Raw genomic sequence first — 22,924 nt, 5'->3', positions numbered from 1 at the left:
GTCGTCAAAATTGTTAAAAGGTTTTAAAAACAATTCTAATAAATGCAACAGTTGGACAATGGATGAAGATACTCCAAACTTTTTAAATGTTTTAATCTATCAGATATTGACTGAAGTATAGCACATAAAACATTTTACTTGCATGGACAAATAATGAATGAGTTCAGGAATTTTGGTGGGAATTCAGGTATTCCATTTATTGTAAAATGTCACCTTTTTTTTTTTTAGAATGCACTTATACTTTTTCTTATTGTATCAGGTATTTTTTTATATTTTGTGTTAAAGTAAATAAAATTGTATGTGCGTCAATTGCATAAATAAACTGGGTGAATTTACATATATTAACACATTAACATAAAGGGGTGGAACAGGGCTGCAACCACCAAACACTTGCTCTCCTGCACTCACCTGCGCTGTCTAGACTGCCTTATTAATTACTGTTGTTGTCACGTTCTCTTGCATAATTCAACAAGTGTGTCAATAGCAGGAAACCCTCAGATTAAATATCAACATGCTTGGCTCTAGATTACACTTATCTAAATATACTTTACATTGTTTGCGAGATCAGACATAATATCACTATAATCCTTGTGTTTATTTTCGGAAGTTGCTTTTATTTCAGCGCATCTAATTTGTAAACATTTCAACTGTTTTACTTGATTACTTTTTTCAATTCCACAAAAAATTTACCCCCATCAAAATAAAGTTATCTTTCTTGTGATTTTAGTGCCGAGATCCCTGACGAAGCTGTTGTTATAGATTCAATGGAAAGCCAATGTATTCCATTGAGCCCATTTCAGCCATTACCGGGGTGTTTTACAGGCCATTGCAAACATTTCCACGGTCTTAACGTTAACGGGAAACAACAGGCACAAGCAAGAGTATGAAAGAGTCGTAGGAGTAAAATGAAAGCAATCAATCCAGCAAAAATTAAGTGACAAGTAGATTTTGCACCCCTCAAACACAGGAAATAAATGGCTGAAAAAGACAGATGCTCAGGTGGGCAGGGCATGTGCGTTGCTACTTTATGGGACAATAATGCTGTGAAAAGTTGTATCAGCTGTCGCAGGTTTTCAGGCCCCAACATGTTTTCTCTGGGGGAAGCACACAGCTCTTTCCACACCACTTTAATGACTCTGATTACAGCGTGAGATGTGGGCAGACAGTAGTGTCCCACTGGGCACAGACATCAGTTCAACTAAAGTGAATTCAACCTGAAATAAACCAAAAATGGCACAATGTCATTGGATTTAGGTAAAAAGTTGGGTGAAAAAACAACAACATTTCCTTATGCTGTTTACTTTTTTGCAAATCCAATTAGTTTTCCACGTTGATTCAACGTCATTTCTTTTGTTGAAATGATGTGGAAACAACGTTGATTCAACCAGTTTTTGCCCAGTGGGGTGTGAGCTAAGATATGTTGACATGTTCTCAGGAGCTATGGCCACCCCTCGGTCGGCTTAAACCTATGACAGGATGGATTACGGGATCCAGATTTTTGTTGCAACGGCAATGGCAGGTTGACTTACTCAACTAATGTCAAACAAACATATTTAATTTTTTTGATTAATAAGACAAATATTTTTTGTCTCAGACAATTTAAACATGTCAAACTTTGCTTGAACACTTTAATTCCATCCCTTTTTCCTTGAATTCCATTTGAGGGATCCTTTGAGGCTTTCCTTTGTTTGTCCTGTTTTCTGGATCTTATCGCAATTGTGGTTTGAATTGATAGGACCACCCCTATCTAGACTGCTAAGGTAAACTGTTTGTCATTTGGAACTAACTCCAGAATACATCTGTGAACACCGCATAATATTCATGTGCTTTTCACCACAGGTCAGTGCGTTGCCTATGAAGCAACCACGTCTGACCACACAGGAGCATCCGTAACATCATAAGTACAGCTCAATTGTCCATTGTGATGTTCTCTGTGTCTAGAAATTACCCTTCTGTTGAAAAGTGTTCAGATGTGAAGTGAAAATGTTTCACCCATCTTTGCTCCATGACATGCTCCTTCTGCTATCCAGTCATTTGAAAGGCTGAATGCCCTTTGCAAGTCACTACAGGCAGTTTTGCTGGTCTCATGGAAATAACATTTCCATTTAAGGAGTATTTCAGTACGCTACTACAACCCAAAATGGAGGTTTAGCTAGCTTCTCTTTGTTTGTCTTCAATCTCATACTTGGCAGAGGAACTGAGGAAGTGGAAAGGAACTTTGGCATAATTGATTACTTTTTGTCATTTATCTACAAGGGTCCAAATTCGACTAAAACGTGAAAATCCTGCCTTTCTTCTGTGATTTGTTTTCCTCTACAACATGTTTTGTGTCCAACTCGTCACGCTCATCTCCTCTCTCACATCTTTCCCATCTCAAATTTCCATTCCCTCTCTCATCCTACTCTCTCTCTTTCTCTCTCTCTTGTCTCTTTTTTTTCTTTCCTCCTCCCATCCCTCCTGTTATATGGTTTGGATACGCTTGTAGGCCTAGTCCTCAGGTCAAATAAATCAGTTATAAAACATGCAGGACCAAATCAAAGATGTGGACTTTCAGCAGGTTGGCATTTATACCTTCTTCGCCCGCTTCGAGTAAAACAACACAGAGCCGCCGACGTGGGCCCCTGCCGCTCACGAGGACTGTGTGCTCCCGATCTCCGTGGCTGACGTGAGTAAGACATTCAAGCATGTTAACCCTCGCAAGGCTGCCGGCCCAGACGGCATCCCAAGCCGTGTCCACAGAGCATGTGCAGACCAGCTGGCTGGAGTGTTTACGGACATATTCAATCTCTCCCTATCCCAGTCTGTTGTCCCCACTTGCTTCAAGATGTCCACCATTGTTCCTGTACCCAAGAAAGCGAAGTGAACTGAACAAAAAGACTATCGCCCCGTAGCACTCACTTCTGTCATCATGAAGTGCTTTGAGAGGCTAGTTAAGGATCATATCACCTCCACCTTACCCGACACCACTACAATTTGCATACCGCCCCAACAGATCCACGGACGACGCAATCGCCATTGCGCTGCACACTGCCCTATCCCACCTGAGGAATACCTATCTGAGAATGCTGTTCATCGACTACAGCTCAGCCTTCAACAACATAGCGCCCTCCAAGCTCATCACTAAGCTCAGGGCCCTGTGTCTGAACCCCGCCCTGTGCAACTGGGTCCTAGACTTCCTGATGGGCCGACCCCAGGTGGTGAGGTAGGTAACAAACCCTCTGCCACACTGATCCTCAACACGGGGGCCCCACAGTGGTGCGTGCTCAGCCCCCTCCTATACTCCCTGTTAACACATGGCTTTATGGCTACGCATGTCTCCAACTCAATCATCAAGTTTGCTGACGACACAACAGTTGTAGGCCTGATTACCAACAACGACGAGACAGCTTACATGGAGGAGGTGAGAGCCCTGGCGGAGTGGTGCCATGAAAATAACCTCTCCCTCAACGTTAACAAAACGAAGGAGCTGATCATGGACTACAGGAGACAGCAGAGAGAGCAGTAGAGAGGGTCAAAAGCTTGAAGTTACTCGGCGTGCACATCACTGAGGACCTGAAATGGTCCCTCCACACCGACAGCGTGGTGAAGAAGGCCCAACAGCGCCTGTATTCTGGTCATGACTCATCCTATATAACTACTGCTATACACACCTTTCTATTCATATACTGTCCATACTGTCTATACACCACAGGAGGTTGGTGGCACCTTAATTGGGGAGGACGGGCTCGTGGTAATGGCTGGAGTGGAATTAGTGGAATGGTATCAAATACATCAAACACCTGGTTTCTATGTGTTTGATGCCATTTCATTCGCTCCGTTCCAGCCATTATTATGAGCCGTCCTCCCCTCAGCAGCCTCCACTGCTATACACACCATTTATATATATTTATATTCCGGACTCGTTCTGATATTGCTCGTTCTGATATTTCTTAATTTCTAGTTTATTTTTAAACTTTTGGATTATGTGTGTGTTGTTATTGTATTGCTAAATATTACTGCACTGTTGGAGCTTGAAACATAACCATTTCTCTGCACCTGCGATAACATCTGCAAATCTGTGTATTCGACCAATAAACTTTGATTTTATTCTTCTAAATCCTTCTCCCTCCTGTCTCCTAACTCTGCCTCTTCGACCCTACTCTCCTCCCTTTCCGCATCCTTTGACTCTCCTGTCCCCTTTCCTCCCGGCCGGCTCGACCTTCACCACCCGCTCCGTGGCTGAGTGACTCACTGCGTGCTAACAGAACAGGGCTCCAGCTGAATGGAGGAAAACAAAACTACCGGTTGACCTATGATCCTTCCACTCCCTCCTCTCTACCTTCTCTTCCTCTGTATCCGCTGCTAAAGCCACTTTCTGTCACTCTAAATTTCAAGCTTCTGCCTCCAACCCTGGGAAACTCTTCTCCACTTTCTCCTCCCTCCTTAATCCTCCACCTCCTCCCCTTCCCTCCTCCCTCTGCGGACAACTTTGTCAACCACTTTGAAAATAAGGTTGACGACATCCGCTCCTCATTCACAGAGCACCCTGATCTCACTCACACAGACCTCAACTGTGGGACCTTAAAGGCGTGTGCCTTTCCAAATAATGTCAAATTAATAGAATTTACCACAGGTGGACTCCAATCAAGTTGTAGAAACATCTCAAGGATGATCAATGGAAACAGGATGCACCTGAGCTCAATTTGGAATCTCATGGCAAAAGGTCTGAATACTTATGTAAATAAGGTATCTGTTTTTTATTTGTAATACATTTGGAAACATTTATAAAAACCTGTTTTCACTTTGTCATTATGGGGTATTGTGTGTAGATTGATGAGGATTTTTATTTATTTAATCAATTTTAGAATAAGGCTGTAACGTAACAAAATGTGGAAAAACTGAAGGGGTCTGAATACTTTCCAAATGCACTGTAAGCATGTTGACAGAGAAAAGCAATATTGTCATTGAAGGTAACAGCTCAGACCCACCGTGACAACGAACGGCTAAAAGCAGCAAGTGGCCGTTGTGTGTAAGCGATCACCTACTGGGTGACTACGAACGGTGGCTGTTTGGTCAGAGGCGATAGGACGGCCACCGCTTCTTTCAACCGTTCATCTTTGTGTCTGAGCTCTTAGGTATGGGTGTTTATGTTACAGTTATGATAACCTGTCATTAACCTTGGGTATATGTGGGGGGAAAAGGTGCAGCACCCACGCCCTAACTTAAACAGACAGGATTTACATTAGATTCCGAGGCCTAGTGAGTAAGTGAGTGTGTGTGTGATCCTTATTGGTGGTTCTCTTGCTTTTAGACAGTCTCTTACTAAAAGAGTTTCAGATTTAAAGCAAGACAATGTGACAGGGATTTGTATTAGCTGCCAGGATTTGGCTGCAGTGTTTAAGAACTCTCAGTCTCGGAGTGCATACTTTCCTAATCTCTTTTGGAGCATGTCACTCCTGGTAAGTCCTAGTTGCCTCACTCTCACACAGTCTTTTTACTCCACCACTGTCCCAGTGTCAGGGGAAGGGCACACAGGTCAATAGAGACATCCACTCTGTGCTGCTCCCTGGCTGTCTGATAGCTAATATATTTTATAAGAACCCAATCACAGAAACAGGAGCAGTACATTGCCCTAAACTGAATCGTGAACTAGGTTGTGTTGTCTGGCTAACTGGCTTTTCTGTATTGTTGTCATTGATTGGCATCCTATTTATCTGGGTATCCCTGTTGTAAAGAAGCCTCTGAATGGGGATGACTTGATAAGGCTTTCTACAAAGTCGAACAATTCAATGATTGTTTAATTGGCAATTCTCACTATGTTAAAGGGGGGCTGAACTTCCTGATTTAGCCACTGTTTCAATTCTCCTCATTAGGAAATGCAGCAGAAAGCGATTTGGGTTTTGGAGGTGTACTTTGATGTGGGTGTCTCTTGTGTGTGTGTTCGAATGTGGGAAGCATTATTACTTTCACTCTGCCAAAACAGTACACAGTTACAGTCACTCACCCTTATAGATAAGTTGAAACAGTCTAACCAGGTCTTGTCTCTGGAAGTAACCTAGACTAGCTAGCAAGCTAGCCAACTTCTTTCGCCAATTAGCTTCAGCCGGCCGGTGTGCTACCGTGTCAAAGTTGGTTTGACCTTGGATAGCCTATCTGTGGGGCTAGTCAATATTTTCATGTTGCACACCTTTTAGTTGTCTCATTAAATGCTTTCAATATTTGTATATAAATTTCTACAATTTATAGTTGGTTTGAGGTTTTAAAGTCATTGAAATTTGGAGCTATTTACATTTTAAAATATTGTCCCAAGTACATTGTGTCATTTATTGATGGTCCCTAACACAGGAGGCTGCTGGGCGGAGGACGGCTCATAATAATGGCTGGAATGGAGTGAATTGAATGGTATCAACCTCATGGAATAAAAAACATGAGCTGGCGCAAACCCAGAGAAAATTATTTTATGTAGAGGTGCTGACTAACACCGAATAAACTATAAGCTGTAAAAATAATAAAGAGAGTCGCACACAATGTATAAACTCACTGTGCCTTCTTCAGGGTGTCAACCTCATGGAAACCATGTGTTTGATGAATTCAATACCATTCCATTGATTCCGTTCCATTACTATGAGCCCGTCCTCCCCAATTAAGGTGCCACCAACCTCCAGTTGTCCCTAACTAGCCCCATAGGGATATCGAATGTCAAACCAAATTGACCATGGGCATTACGATCTGGGCGTCGTGCAGCTGCGTTCTGAATTGATGATTACTTGGGTGCTGCCAGCTGTGGGCATGTGGGCAGGATTGAAATAAACCCAACCCAGAGAAAATTGTAACAGTACCCTTCATTCCGTAACATAAATTATTTTCTAATTAACTTGTAAGTCTCCGTTTTGGATGAGACTGACTTTATGACCAAAATTATCCTATTTACACTTTGTAGTCAATTTTGACACTATAATAAATGTTTTTGACCCATTTGATGCCACTTAGGCCATTTTCAAAAGGAGAAGTTGCTTATTACGTTCAGTTGCTCTTTAAATAGGATAGCTTTCTTAGGGCCAGTTTCCCAGACACAGTATTAGGCCTTGTCCTGGACAAAAAAAAACTTTCTCAATGATGAATCTTCACTGAATGTGCTTTTTAGTCCAGAACTTGGCTAAATCTGTGTCAGGGAAACCGGCACCTAATGTTTACTAGTTCCCGATATTTCTGCATCAGATGGTAGTTATAAGTGCACTCTTTTTAAAACGTTTTTTTTTACATTTTTACATTTAGCAGACGCTCTTATCCAGAGTGCATACAAAAAAATTATAATCATACTGCCCCCCCCGTGGGAATCGAACCCACAACACTGGTGTTGCAAACACCATGCTCTACCAACTGAGCTACACGGGACCCTTTTGTTGTTTTGTTATTGATAGTGTTCTTGAAATGAGAATTTGTACCTATTGACATGCTAATGATATATCTCAGTAATGAGGACATTTTAGTCTTAACTCTGGTTCTGACAAAGAAAGCTTCAATGCTTACTGACCTGCAAACAGATTATTATAAGGGTCAAGGCTTTTGAGGGGGTGATTTCAGTGTGAATGGGACATTTCAGAGGACTAGAAGTTATTTTTAACTTCTCAAAACTACCCTTTTCTGTGCAAGGGATGTTTCAGTGGACGTGGAAGTAGAGATCTTCACGGATCCACCTGTACCCGAATATCCGAGACCCGATCCGGGACCCGAGCGGGTCCTGACCCAGAATTCTAAATAATGTAACGGGTCTGGGTCGGATCTGATATGATTGTCACGGGTCTCAGGTATGTGTAATTTTAACTGACTTGTCCGGAAGGACCCATACCGAGCCGAACGCGACTGCTGCAGTAGAGAGAGAGAGAGAGAAATGGTATAATCTCTCACACTCACAGTATCTTACACACAGCACGGCCCCAGCTAGAGTGTCACCTCTCTCTACCTCCTCTCCCTCGCGCTTTATCACTTCTGGTCAATAAAGTAGCAAAGAAATTGCCCTTTCTGCAGCTTCCGTCACTCAGTTCTGATGGGAACAGGTCTGGATCCGATCAGGTCTATACGGAATGGATCTGGTTGTCCTCGGGTCCATTCGGAACAGGTCTCTATATTAAAAAATTTGATTCATGTATATATCGGGTCCAGATGAAAAAGCCCCAGGTCCATTTTGGAACGGCTCTAACGTTTTGGACATGTGAAGGCCTCTACGTGGAAGTCTCTCTAAATGGTTGCAATGATATGACGGTTTTAAGTGATGTTCAGTTCATCTGTATTGCTTTTCCCTTTCCCCTTTGTAGGACTCCAAAGGTTAACACTGCTGTCATTGCTATGGAGACCACCCAAGTCCTCCTCCTCTTTCTCCTGAGTTTATTTGTCTACAGTTGCCATGCCAACGCTCGGACTGCTCCCAGAGTGCATTTGTCATACAAAGGTGAGCCTTACTTTATTTTTAGTGAGTGTTCACTTGACAGATATTGTCTTGGATATTCTTAGTAGGAAGATAAACATAGCTTTAGTGAAATTCTGTGTAATTTAAATAGAAAGCTCTTAAACTTCAAAACAACCACATCTTTTCTTTCAAAGCAAAACAGATCTGCAGCTTAACTTAATTACTTTTCATGGACTGCTTTTAAAGTTAATGCTGGTAGATGTATACACACTGATGCTTTGAGGCTGATATTATGATAATTATCCAACAGCAACTTTCCCCAACACTTAAGACAATTACAGTCAGTGTATTTAACTACGAATGCCCTAATCTTTCAATTTTAGTTTTATGTGAAAGACTTCAGAGCTGGGGTCTTGAGAGCGACATAAGTCTTCCAATGAAATACATCAATTTCACTTTGAACACAATAGTAATTTAGAACCCCAAACGTTGATGTGCATTTTGCCCAAAAGCAAAACGATACCTTTCTTCGATACTGACAATAAGACTCTTTCTCATATATACAGTACCAGTCAAAGGTTTAGCTTTATTTTTTACTATTTTCTACATTGTAGAATAATAGTGAAGACATCAAAACTATGAAATAACACATATGGAATCATGTAGTAGCCAAAAAAGTGTTAAACAAATCAAAATATATTTTATATTTGAGATTCTTCAAAGTAGCCACCCTTTGCCTTGATGACAGCTTTGCACACTCTTGGCATTCTCTCAACCAGCTTCACCTAGAATACTTTTCCAACAGTCTTGAAGGAATTCCCACATATGCTGAGCATTTGTTGGCTGCTTTTCTTATAATATAATAATAATATGTCATTTAGCAGACGCTTTTATCCAAAGCGACTTACAGTCAGTCATGTGTGCATACATTTTTATGTATGGGTGGTCCCGGGGATCGAACCCACTACCCTGGCGTTACAAGCGCCATGCTCTACCAATTGAGCTACAGAGGACCACCACTTTCACTCTGCGGTCCAACTCATCCCAAACCATCTCAATGGGGTTGAGGTCGGGTGATTGTTTGAGGTCAGATCATCTGATACAGCACTCCATCACTCTCCTTCTTGGTCAAATAGCCCTTACACAGCCTGGAGGTGTGTTGGGTCATTGCCCTGTTGAAAAATAAATGATAGTCCCACTAAGCCCAAACCAGATGGGATGGCGTATCGCTGCAAAATGCTGTGGTAGCCATTCTAGTTAAGTGTGCCTTGAATTCTAAATAAATCACAGACAGTGTCACCAGCAAAACACTCCCACACCATCACACCTCCTCCTCCATGCTTCACGGTGGGAACCACACATGCGGAGATCATCCGTTCACCTACTCTGCATCTCTCAAAGACATGGCGGTTGGAACCAAAAATCTCAAATTTGGACTCATCAGACCAAAGGACAAATTTCCACCGGTCTAATGTCCATTGCTCGTGTTTCTTGGCCCAAGCAAATCTCTTCTTCTTATTGGTGTCCTTTAGTAGTGGTTTCTTTGCAGCAATTCGACCATGAAGGCCTGATTCACGCAGTCTCTGAACAGTTGATGTTGAGATGTGTCTGTGACTTGAACTCTGTGAAGCATTTATTTGGGCTGCAGTTTCTGAGGCTGGTAACTCTAATGAACTTATCCCTGCAGCAGAGGTAACTCTGGATCTTCCTTTCCTGTGGCAGTCCTCATGAGAGCCAGTTTCATCATAGCGCTTGATGGTTTTTGCAACTGCACTTGAAGAAACTTTCAAAGTTCTTTACATGTTCCGTATTGACTGACCTTCATGTCTTAAAGTAATGATGGACTGTCGTTTCTCTTTGCTTATTTGAGCTGTTCTTGCCATAATATGGACTTGGTCTTTTACCAAATAGGGCTATCTTCTGTATACCACCCCTATCTTGTCACAACACAACTGATTGGCTCAAACGTATTAAGAAGGAAAGAAATTCCACAAATAAACTTTTAAGAAGGCACACCTGTTAATTGAAATGCATTCCAGGTGACTACCTCATGATGCTGGTTGAGAGAATGCCACGAGTGTGCAAAGCTGTCATCAAGGCAAATAAAATATATTTTGATTTGTTTAACACTTTTTTGGTTACTACATGATTCCATATGTGTTATTTCATAGTTTTGATGTCTTCACTATTATTCTACAATGTAGAAAATAGAAAAAATTAAGCAAAACCCTGGAATGAGTAGGTGTGTCCAAACTTTTGACTGGTACTGTATATATATTTCTCTTTGTTTTCTTTATCTGAACAAAAAAAAAATTGTAATAAATATCACTCCTCCTTCCTCACGATGTCTCTGTGGAGCTCTGTGTACATGTGTGTGTGCCTGCGTCTCTGTCTGAATTTGCTATTTGTGACACAAAGGGACACACTTTGCCACCCTCTGTGCAGGGGGGGACAGGATCTGTTGGCCCTCTGCTATGGCCGGGGGGTCACTGGTGGTGCCCACATCTCAGGAGGTCTAAGCTCACGATGTAACACTAGAACCACACAGAATGCAGGGCTGGATGGATGATGAAGGGAGGAAGGAAGAGGAGAAATCTGGTGTAGATGGAGAAGAAAAGAGAGTTTGAGGAGAGAGGGAGTAAAATATAGGCTAGAGGGGAAGGGAGGGAGATGTAAACTTTGTGTGTGTGTGTGTGTGTGCGTGTGTAGAGAGAGAGAGAGAGAGAGAGTGAGGAGAGAGAGTGGTGAGAATGAGAAATGGAGACAGACATGGGTGTGGGTATTGAGGGAGGGAAGAGGAGAGGTGTCACTGTGAAGGAGAGAGAGGTGACGTGGTGGTGGGCTGTCCTTGGTTATGTGTGCGTAGGTGACAGTGAAACAGATTCCTCTTCTGAGAGACAGTCTGTCAGAAATAGCCTGCCATTGTTGCTGTGTTTAGCTCAGCAAATGCACAGGGAAGCCCCCCGAAGAACGCAAGGACCCAGCTCCAACAACCTGCTTCAACATGCAAGACAGACATGTCTGTTATGCAGAGCGGGGCCTGTCATCTTGTCCCAGACGCACTCTCTCAAGGCAGACTGCAGAAGCCTCTGCCGTCTGCTCGTTTATCCTGCACTGTGTCTGAATCTGTTTAATGACTGTGTAGTGGCACAATAACATTAAAACCCAATATCATTTTCTGAAACCTAATATTACAGGCAGAGAAGACAAAAACCTCACACGCAGAAAATAATAGAATAATTGGAAGGATATGTCCGTCCAAATGTTAAAGTAAGAATATCAATTTGGAAAACAACCCTTTGTCCGGCAATATTGTCCCCTATCTCCTTAAACCCTTCTACCAACTTGTCTGGTCCACTCTTTGTCCCCCCACTTTGCCTCTGTCAAAACAGCAGCACAAGCAGCATACTTACTATCTTCTTCATATTTGGTGTTTGATGGTTTTTCCATCGCTATCTGACACAGACCAGGCTACAGTGAGGGAAAAAAGTATTTGATCCCCTGCTGATTTTGTACGTTTGCCCACTGACAAAGAAATTATCAGCCTATAATTTTAATGGTAGGTTTATTTGAACAGTGAGAGACAGAATAACAACAAAAAAATCCAGAAATATGCATGTAAAAAAAATATTAATTGATTTGCATTTTAATAAGGGAAATAAGTATTTGACCCCTCTGCAAAACATGACTTAGTACTTGGTGGCAAAACCCTTGTTGGCAATCACAGAGGTCAGACATTTCTTGTAGTTGGCCACCAGGTTTGCACACATCTCAGGAGGGATTTTGTCCCACTCCTCTTTGCAGATCTTCTCCAAGTCATTAAGGTTTTGAGGCTGACGTTTGGCAACTCGAACCTTCAGCTCCCTCCACAGATTTTCTATGGGATTAAGGTCTGGAGACTGGCTAGGCCACTCCAGGACCTTAATGTGCTTCTTCTTGAGCCACTCCTTTGTTTCCTTGGCCGTGTGTTTTGGGTCATTGTCATGCTGGAATACCCATGCACGACCCATTTTCAATGCCCTGGCTGAAGGAAGGAGGTTCTCACCCAAGATTTGACGGTACATGGCCCCGTCCATCGTCCCTTTGATGCGGTGAAGTTGTCCTGTCTCCTTAGCAGAAAAACACCCCCAAAGCATAATGTTTCCACCTCCATGTTTGACGGTGGGGATGGTGTTCTTGGGGTCATAGGCAGTATTCCTCCTCCTCCAAACACGGCGAGTTGAGTTGATGCCAAAGAGCTCCATTTTGGTCTCATCTGACCACAACACTTTCACCCAGTTCTCCTCTGAATCATTCAGATTTTCATTGGCAAACTTCAGACGGGCCTGTATATGTGCTTTCTTGAGCAGGGGGACCTTGCGGGCACTGCAGGATTTCAGTCCTTCACGGCGTAGTGTGTTACCAATTGTTTTCTTGGTGACTATGGTCCCAGCTGTCTTGAGATCATTGACAAGATCCTCCCGTGTAGTTCTGGGCTGATTCCTCACCGTTCTCATGATCATTGCAACTCCACAAGGTGAGATCTTGCATGGAGCCCCAGGCCGAGGGAGATTGACAGTTATTTTGAGTTTCTTCCATTTGCGAATAATCGCACCAACTGTTGTCACCTTCTCACCAAGCTGCTTGGCGATGGTCTTGTAGCCCATTCCAGCCTTGTGTAGGTCTACAATCTTGTCCCTGACATCCTTGGAGAGCTCTTTGGTCTTGGCCATGGTGGAGAGTTTGGAATCTGATTGATTGATTGCTTCTGTGGACAGGTGTCTTTTATACAGGTAACAATGAGCACTCCCTTTAAGAGTGTGCTCTTAATCTCAGCTCGTTACCTGTATAAAAGACACCTGGGAGCCAGAAATCTTTCTGATTGAGAGGGGGTCAAATACTTATTTCCCTCATTAAAATGCTAATCAATTTGTAACATTTTGTACATGCGTTTTTCTGGATTTTTTTGTTGTTATTCTGTCTCTCACTGTTCAAATAAACCTACCATTAAAATTATAGACTGATCATTTCTTTGTCAGTGGGCAAATGTACAAAATCAGCAAGGGATCAAATACTTTTTTCCCTCACTGTATTTGCAATACCAGGAACTGAGGAACTTTCCCAGAGTACTCAACCACCTCCGGAGCGACAATGACGCTTCTCCCTAATGTGATAAATACTTTAATTGGGAAAGAATAACAACCACTGTGTCAATTAGTGGAAAACACACCGAGATCTGGGAAGAGGATTTAACCCTTTCCACGTACCAACACATTGGTGTGATCATTCTATAGCGGTCCCTGCAGCGTACGCTCAAACCGGTGTGATTAGAATGCTTATTTAGAACGTCCAGTTTAAAATCAAATCAATAGTTATTAGTCACATGCGCCGTATACAACATGTGTAGACCTTACCGTGAAATGCTTACTTACAAGCCCTTAACCAACAATGCAGTTCAAGAAATAGAGTTAAGAAAATATTTACTAAATAAAATAAAGTCCAAAATAAAATAAAAAGTAACACAATAAAATAACAATAACGAGGCTATATAAAGGGGGTACCGGTACCGAGTTTTGATTGACGCCACAGTCAGCGGTTGAGCTGGCCACACTGTTTTTTCACAGAAACATTTTGCACAAACACGGTCTTTACAACGTTATGTCCTGAAAGTGACCTGTTTATTTTTGGATGCAAGGTTCAGATATTCACAGCAATAGCGACAGCATTACACAATCATCCAAACCGGAAAATGTAGGGTACATTACTCCTACCGCTAACTGAGAAAAGATTGATGTAACACAAGCGGTCATATTTAGCTAACTCTCGGCTGACAGACACCATAAAATGAATTAGCTAATAGCAATTACTATTTACAATTCATCACATCACTGGTGCGCTCACCATTGATCTAAATGATTGAGTAAAACACTTTCTAAAAATGTTAAGTAATCCGAAAATGGGTAGGTTGTGTGCGCCACCATGTTTGTTTTTCCGCGTCAACCAAAGATAAGAAGAGGAGACAAGATGTGTTTGGTCTGTTTGCAGTATGCATGTTGAAGGGGGTGTGTCGTCTACCATCATTCACTTCCCTTCATTCACTTCCGGAAGTTTACTCGAAAGATGAGTGAGCCATCCCTTCACCTCATTTTGTTATAACATCTTTGGTCTGACAGACGTTTACGTGACACCCAGAATGCATTGTATAATCTCAACAAACATGGCGCCACACATAGCTGTCAAATAGCTTAGCATTAGCTCATCATAATCAGTACAACCTTCAAAAAAGTATTTTACACACATCATATGTGTCCATTACAATCTATGCAAGAATTGGAATGCATGATTTGTCACCAGTACTTGTAAACGTGAATCAAACAGTAAATACATTATGTTCCATACATACATACTATATGCTACAGTAGAAAACATCAAAACAACTCCACCTTACTACAGCACGCACGGGTAAATGTTGTACGGAAATCAACCAGGCAGTATCTCTGACATTTTCTGACTGTTGTGGACAGAGAAGATTTTTAATACATTATTTCGTTTCCGCAGGGGTATGCCACTTCACCACCATATAATTAATCAGATATCACTTCATACATAGTTTTATTCAAGAGACTGTTCCAGTTAATATTTTAATGTCTGAAATTGTTTGAGATACCCGATTATTAGTTCCGTCACCATATTAGAATCCCCACATATAATTACTGAATATCTCATACATAAATAACCCTTAGTTTAATAAATAATTGCTTTTTCTTATTTGCATCAGATGCTTTGTATACAATTATCCCTCTTATTTTTGTTCCTCTAAAGAAGCAGTCCAATAATAAATAATCGATGTCTACAAAGTCTTTGCTTACCTTCTACTGGGGACTTAGTTTCTCATCTTTCTTTTAAACTTGGCTTTGGATGGGAAGTGTGAACAGCGTTTCACTCCACCTGCTTGAGTGGTGGGGGTAACTAACTCTGACAGGGAAGGGAGCAGAGGGGAGGGAGCCAGGGGGGAAGGGATTCGTCATCACCTCTCTCATTTCGGGGGTAGAGGAATTAGTACTGAAGTCTGACCCGCTCGCGTCCTGCGGCTGGACCTGGAGGATTGGATACTCTCGTCGACACCTTCCTCAGAGATCTGGACACCCTCACCTTTGCATTCAGCTCCCTCGGCTTCTCTCTCATTCACTGGCTCAGCTGCGCTCTGACCTGTAGTGGTGATGTCGAGCTCTGCCGTGGCGTGGGGGATGTAACGCACTGTCGGGTCGGTGGCTCTCTCTATCTCTCTCTCTCTCTTTCTTTCTCTCTCTCTCTCCTCTTCTGGCTCTTCCTCTAGGCTGGATTGGGGACCAGCCCTCGATGTGTAGGCATAAGACTGGGGACACTTGAAGAAGTCATGGCCCTCTTTTGCATAGAGGGTGCACAGGCTTGGAGACTCACAGTCCCTGGATTTGTGTCCAAGGTCTCCACATCTCCAACACTCCACCTCTGGGTAATCCTTGCCCTGGTGGTCTAGCCCCTGGTAGATGTAACACCGAGAGGCCTGTCCAGGGTAGGAGATCTTGCCGTTGTACGGGACCAGGGAGATTGAGTTAGGGATTGTTATCGACTGCCCACTTGTTGTTTTGTGCACGCGCACTTTATACTTGCGTACTCCATACCATATCCCAAACGTATCCACAGGTTTCACTGCAGGTTGTAAAATAGTGCAGTACTTGTTTAGAAACAGTTCGACGTCGTGATCGGGAACTCTTCCCGTCCAGAACTTTACAAAGACCATCTTGACGTCCAGCTCAATGGAGGACTCTACTGTCCAGTCCTTCCACATTTCTTCTCTCTGCTCCATGGCAAAATTAGTAGAATTGCATGAAATGTGTTATACAAATTGTTAGCAGACATGCGTAATTGAGTGACTGTCAGTGACTGACATAACAAGCGAAAAACTGCTGATCCACAATCAAATTTCAAAATTTCACCTCGTGTATTCTACTATTCTAACTCTCAAAAGTAAGATGAGATCCCGACTGAGTTCCAAAAATTTAATTATTATTATTATTATTATTATTATATTTTTTGGGGGGTCAGGGACCTGTTTTTGGACATTGATCCGCGGGCCAACGGTCTGCCAGTTGCCCATCCCGGCTTTAATGCACTTGCTTCAACTCAACATTACATCTTGATATCCAGTGATACAATTTCAGAAATAATATATTCTAATTATTTCACTTCAGAAAGAGTCAAATCCATCCTATGTAGAGCCGGACTGATATGTTTTTTGGGTCCGATACCGAGTCTGCTTTTGGGGGGACAAAACTTAACGATACCGATATATTTGCCATTATACTGTTTTACAGCGGGAAAATTAAAGTGACATTTTCCAACACTGAATTCTCATAAATTGCCATCCAAAAGAGCAATTGTCCAATAACTATGATTTAAATGTTGATTTTATACATTGTGAGAGTAAGGACACATCATGAGAATGGCAGCAATTGTTCAGATAAGCATGAGATTCCCTTTTTTCATCCTATTTGTTGAATATTGGTTATAGCGGTAAAAGGACAATATCAGACGATAATATCGGTAAACCAATATATTGATCGGGCTCTAATCCTATGATATCACTTCAGAAAGAGTAACATCCATCCTATGATTTCACTTCAGAAAGAGCAACATCCATCCTATGATATCGCTTCAGAAAGAGCAACATCCAGTTATATCATTTCAGAAAAAAATGAAAAACGTTCCGCTTCCCTTTGCATAGTCTTTGCGTTTTCTAACCTGGTAGCTAACTGTGCTATTCCCACAACATTCTTGCAGAAAATCCATTATAAGATGATCATCTTTTAGTGTAATGGGGTGTATGGCTATAGGATAGACTACGTTACAGTCAATTCTGCTTAATATGATTTACATATAAAATAACCAACTAATTGTAGAGGCCAAAAAATGTGGGACCAACTTTAACATTTTAGCCTACTTTGCTTGTACAAACAAATTAGTCATAAGAATCAAAAATTGATTCTGAGGCTCTCAGGGAATGGATTACATTAGCTGGCTCCTCTGTTTTAAGAGTGTGTGTTTTGTTGTCAACTTAAATCTATAGCTTCAGTATAATGGCTATTTGCAGCCGTTGACCCTTGTGCAGTGTTTTGAGTTCAAGATATATTGTATGAGTTAATGCATTACACTATTCCTAGATGAAAAAGTATGCAAATGTCCCAAATAGTTATATTAGGTATTTGGAAATAGAATATTCATTGGAACATTGATGGATAGAAAGCCGGCAGACACTCAAGGTCCAGCGGCTGAGAACCAAGCATTGCCTTATTACATTTCTTTCCCTTGAGAAGGTTTGTGGAACTCAGCCCAAATGAGATACTTGACCGGCCCAGCTTTGTAAAAAGTCAACCCCTTGAAGGACCCTTGTGGCAATAGCAGTCTCTGTCCAAAGAGCTGGCCACCTGCCAGCACTTGGCTACCTGCCACTAATACAGTTCAAAGTGCTTCTAATGATTGAAGAGTAAGGGACCGCTGTCAGGGGGGCCAGTGGTACGCTGTTGAGCCAGTCATTAGCAATAGGGCAAACACCAGAAATCAGATAAAGAAAGTGAATGTTTCCTCAAGGAGCCCCTATATGCCTGGAAAGCTGATAAGTGCCTAGTGCCCAGACTAGTACCAGGTATAGCATGAGACCTGGGATGTCCAAAAAACGTTATCTGTAAGACCCCTTATCACTCACTCACTCACTCACTGACTCTTCGCTAGCATTAGGAGTGTACCACCTATGGCTGTAATGGTCATGGAATTTGGGATGACGTAATTGGCCAGACAAATGACCGGGGTCAATGTAATAAAATAAAATACAAATGTGGATGCACATTTTCTTCTTTCCTCCGCTCCTGACTGCATGTGCTGCCATATAAATAGAATGAATAGAATGCTGTGGTAGCCATGCTGGTTAAGTGTGCCTTGAATTCTAAATAAATCACAGACAGTGTCACAATCAAAGCACCCCAACACCATAACACCTCCTCTTCCATGCTTGACGGTGGGAAATACACATGTGGAGATCATCCGTTGACCCACACCGCGTCTCACAAAGACACGGCGGTTGGAACCAAAAATCTCAAATTTGGACTCCAGACCAAAGGACAAATTTCCACCGGTCTAATGTCCTTTGCTCGTGTTTCTTGGCCCAAGCAAGTCTCTTCTTCTTATTGGTGTCCTTTAGTAGTGGTTTCTTTGCAGCAATTCGAGCATGAAGGCCTGATTCACACAGTCTCCTCTGAACAGTTGATGTTGAGATGTATCTGTGACTTGAACTCTGTGAAGCATTTATTTGGGCTAAAATTTCTGAGGCTGGTAACTCTAATGAACTTATCATCCCCTAATTACCCCTACTTGGTACCATCAGCGTCGGGGTGCCCAGCCCGGGTACTCCCAGCAGAGGGTGCCAACGTTGCGGCACGTACCTCCCCTCTATTACCAACCCCCGGGGTAGACCTCCCGGGATACCACACACCCCCACTTAGCCCTGACCGGGAGGGAGGCGTGCTCAGGGCTAGGTTTGCATCCCTCCTGGAGAGGGCGTCCACATTGCCGTGCTGGGCCCCCGACCTGTGGATGACAGAGAAAGAGAATCGCTGTAAGGACAGGAACCAGCGGGTGATGCGGTCATTCGTGTCCTTACCTCTTGCCATCCACAGGAGGGGGGCATGGTCAGTGATCAGGGTGAACTTCCTCCCGAGGAGGTAATACTTGAGGGTGTCCAGCGCCCACTTCACTGCGAGGCACTCCTTCTCGACAATCGAGTACTTCTTTCCCTCGGGAGGAGCTCCCTGCTGACATACATTATGGGGTGCTCCTTGCCTTCCTGCTCTTGGCACAAGACGACCCCTACCCTTGTGTCAGATGAGTCTGTCTGGACCAAGAGGTGTTTTGAGAAGTCCGGGGTGACGAGTACCGGGTGCGAACATAACGTGTCCTTCAGGGTCTGGAACGCTGCCACTGTGTCCTCCATCCATCGCACCATCTGGGGTAGGTGTGCCTTCATTAGGTCTGTGAGGGGAGGAGCTATTGCGGCAAAGTTAGGTACAAATCGACTGTAGTAGCCTGCTAACCCCAGGAACAACTTCACCTGCCTCTTGGCTCGGGGGACCGGCCATTCCCTAATGGTGGCAAGTTTTTTTCTTGGGGCTTGACATTTCCCTGCCCGATTCGATAGCGCAGGTACTCCACCTCGGTGTAGTCCAGCTTGCACTTGTGGGGGTTCGCGGTTTGCAACCTGAAAGGCCGCTCAGCAAAGAAGAAGCCACTGCTCCAAAACTGCCATAAAAAGGCCAGACTACGGTTTGCAACTGCACATGGGGACAAAGATCATACTTTTTGGAGAAATGTCCTGTGGTCTGATGAAACAAATATAGAACTGTTTGGCCATAATGACCATCTTTATGTTTGGAGGAAAAAGGGGGTGCTTGCAAGCCGAAGAACACCATCCCAAACGTGAAGCACGGGGGTGGCAGCATCATGCAGTGGGGGTGCTTTGCTGCAGGAGGGACTGGTGCACATCACAAAATAGATGGCATCATGAGGAAGGAAAATAATGTGGATATATTGAAGCAACATCTCAAGACATCAGTCAGGAAGTTAAAGCTTGGTCGCAAATGGGTCTTCCAAATGGACAATGACCCCAAGCATAATTCCAAAGTTGTGGCAAAATGGCTTAAGGACAACAAAGTCAAGGTATTGGCGTGGCCATCACAAAGCCCTGACCTCAATCCTATAGAACATTTGTGGGCAGAACTGAAAAAGTGTGTGCAAGCAAGGAGGCCTACAAACCTGACTCAGTTACACCAGCTCTGTCAGGAGGAATGGGCCAAAATTCACCCAACTTATTGTGGGAAGCTTGTGGAAGGCTACCCGAAACTTTTGACCCAAGTTAAACAATTTAAAGGCAATGCTACCAAATACTAATTGAGTGTATGTAAACGTCTGACCCACTGGGAATGTGATGAAAGAAATAAAAGCTGAAATAAATCATTCTCTCTACTATTATTCTGACATTTCACATTCTTAAAATAAAGTGGTGATCCTAACTGACCTAAGACAGGGAAGTTTACTAGGATTAAATGTCAGGAATTGTGAAAAATTGAGTTTAAATGTTTTGGTGTATGTAAACTTCCGACTTCAACTGTAGCCCCCCCGGGGTGGAGAAGGCCGTCTTCTCCCGGGAGGCCGCTGCCAGCGGCACCTGCCAGTACTGTTTCGTCAAGTCCAGGGTGCTGACGTATCTCGCCTTCCCCAAGCGGTCGATCAGTTCGACCTCCCGGGCCATGGGGTAGGCATCGAATTTACTGACCTTGTTCAGGCCCCGGAAGTCGTCGCAGAACCAGACGGTTCCGTCCGGTTTTGGTATCAGCGCTATAGGGCTAGACCCCTCACTGTGGGACTCCTCCAGTACCCCCATCTCTAGCATTGTCGTCACTTCCCGCTGGGCCGCCGCCCTCCAGGCTTCTGGTCTTCCCCCATGGAAACTTTGACAGAGGGCGGGTTCTGCTGTGGCTGGGTCCACGTTGCGCACAGCGCCTCTCGTGCATGCCACCTCTTCAGAAGGTTCACATGGTAAAGCTGGAGGGGTTTCTCTGCACCGGTTGGCGGACCTTATAATTGACGTCGCCTACCCGCTCGACGATGTCGTAGGGCCCATGCCACGTAGCCAGGAATTTGCTCTCCATTGTGGGGATCAACACCAAGACCAGGTGGAACTCTAGTGGTTGGGCCCCCCGGTTGTATACACGCTCCTGGGCGCATATCTCCCCCATCTCGCATATCTCCCCCATCTCCTCCACGTGTTCCACCATGCTGCGAAGGGGGGTCGGTTGATCCTCCCAGACCTCCTTAGCTAGGTCCAGCAGTCCACGGGGCCGATGGCCATACAGGAGCTCAAAGGTGGAGAACCCAGTGGATGCTTGGGGTACGTCGCGCACCAAGAACATCAGGTGGGGCAGCAGCTGGTCCCAGTTCCTCCCATCTCTCTCGATGACCTTCTTCAGCATCTGCTTTAGGGTCTTATTGAAGCGTTCGACTAGCCCGTCCGTTTGTGGATGGTACACACTGGTCCTCACATGTTTGATTCGTAAAAGATTGCAGACATGAATGCGGTGCCCTGGCCCGTCAGGATTTCCAGCTGGATACCCGCCCAGCTGAATAAATGGAAGAGCTCCCGTGCATAATGGGATCGCCTCCGGATACCGGGTGGCGTAATCCATGATTACCAGGATGTATTGGTGTCCCCTCACGGTCTTCACCAACGGACCCACCAGATCCATCACCACCCGCTCAAATGGAACCCCTATAATGGGCAGGGGAACCAAAGGGTTTCTATAATGTGCCCTTGGGGCTGTGATCTGGCACTCCGGGCAGGTACGGCAATAGTCCTCCACGGTGCGCTTGACTCCGGGCCAGTGGAACCGATTCCCAATCCGCTCGCTGGTTTTCTCCATCCCCGGGTGTGCCCCGAGCAGTTGGGTGTGTGTGAGCTGCAAGACAGTACTAACATACTGGGTGGGTAGGAGTAACAAGTCTTTCATCTCCCCATTGTGCTTTACTACCTGATACAATAAATTACCCTTGATGGCGAAATGTGGGTAGCGCCACACACCTACCCCGGGTAACAGCGTGCCGTCCACCGCGATCACCTGGCCCCTCGCGTTCTGGAGGTTGGGGTCCTCTAACTGGGCCGTTCCGAACTGGCCCGTGAGGATTCCCGTGTTGGGCAGCCCATCTGGTGCCTCCACCTCCATAAAGGGGAGCTTGAGGTCCTCCTTGGACGATGGCTCGCTTCCCGGCGCGGGGTCATCTCCTTCCTCCTGGTCCGACTCGGACCCAGTGGACACCTCGCGGGGCGGGGGTTGCGCAGGCAACTCCCTCTCCTTCCTACCTCGTGTGCGCGCCTCCCCAGGTTCCTCCTCCACTGTGCCTGGAAGAAAGGGCAATCTCACCCGAGGAGAATGGGCACGGGCAGGTTAGGAACAGCCTCCACGCGCATCTGACACTCCCCCCTTGGGGTGGTTATCCGCACCGGCACGGTTGGGTACCTCTTCGTGTCCCCTGTACACAGGAAACCGTCATCTCCTCGTCCCCCAGTTCGTCTTTCCCCTCCCATGTGAGCCACTGAGGTTGGGCCAGGGTCACCATGCTGCCGTAGTCCAGCAGAGCGCTGGTGTCGACGCCATCAATTCGTACTGGAACCATCGGAGGGGCCGTCTCGGTGTGCACCCAACAGGAGGTGCCTTAACTCGCCATCCGGGCTACCCTGGAGCTGGGGGATGCGGAGGGCATGGACTCCTCCCGGCCGGGGTAGCTCCAAGTGAGGTGTCCCGGCTCGCCGCACTCATAGCAGCTCCTAGGGGAGGGCCCGAAGATACCGATCCAGGACGACCTTATCGATTATCGGGAGGGACGAGACGTCGGTCAGTAGCCAGCCCTTGGTAAGGCGCACCAGGTCGCTCATCTGAGTGCGGAGAGAGATGGCGGTGTCAAAGGCCCAGTTGTGCA

At 44.6% G+C, this 22,924-nt stretch overlaps 1 protein-coding gene across 1 annotated transcript in view; it reads left to right on the top strand.

Annotated features, from left to right (window-relative positions):
• LOC121537462 (semaphorin-3F-like) overlaps positions 1–22,924 on the top strand; it is a 104,540-nt gene that overhangs the window by 41,569 nt on the left and 40,047 nt on the right. The window contains exon 2 of the mRNA XM_041845087.1: positions 8,295–8,428. Coding sequence (XP_041701021.1) covers positions 8,326–8,428 — 103 coding nt within the window. The 5' untranslated portion in view covers positions 8,295–8,325. The remainder of the gene's footprint in view (positions 1–8,294; positions 8,429–22,924) is intronic.

The sequence above is a fragment of the Coregonus clupeaformis genome, chromosome 24, assembly GCF_020615455.1.
Source record: "Coregonus clupeaformis isolate EN_2021a chromosome 24, ASM2061545v1, whole genome shotgun sequence".
In the NCBI taxonomy this organism is placed as follows: domain Eukaryota; kingdom Metazoa; phylum Chordata; class Actinopteri; order Salmoniformes; family Salmonidae; genus Coregonus; species Coregonus clupeaformis.
The sequence above is the reverse complement of the archived record's forward strand: the minus strand, read 5'-3'. Positions and strand labels throughout refer to the sequence as shown.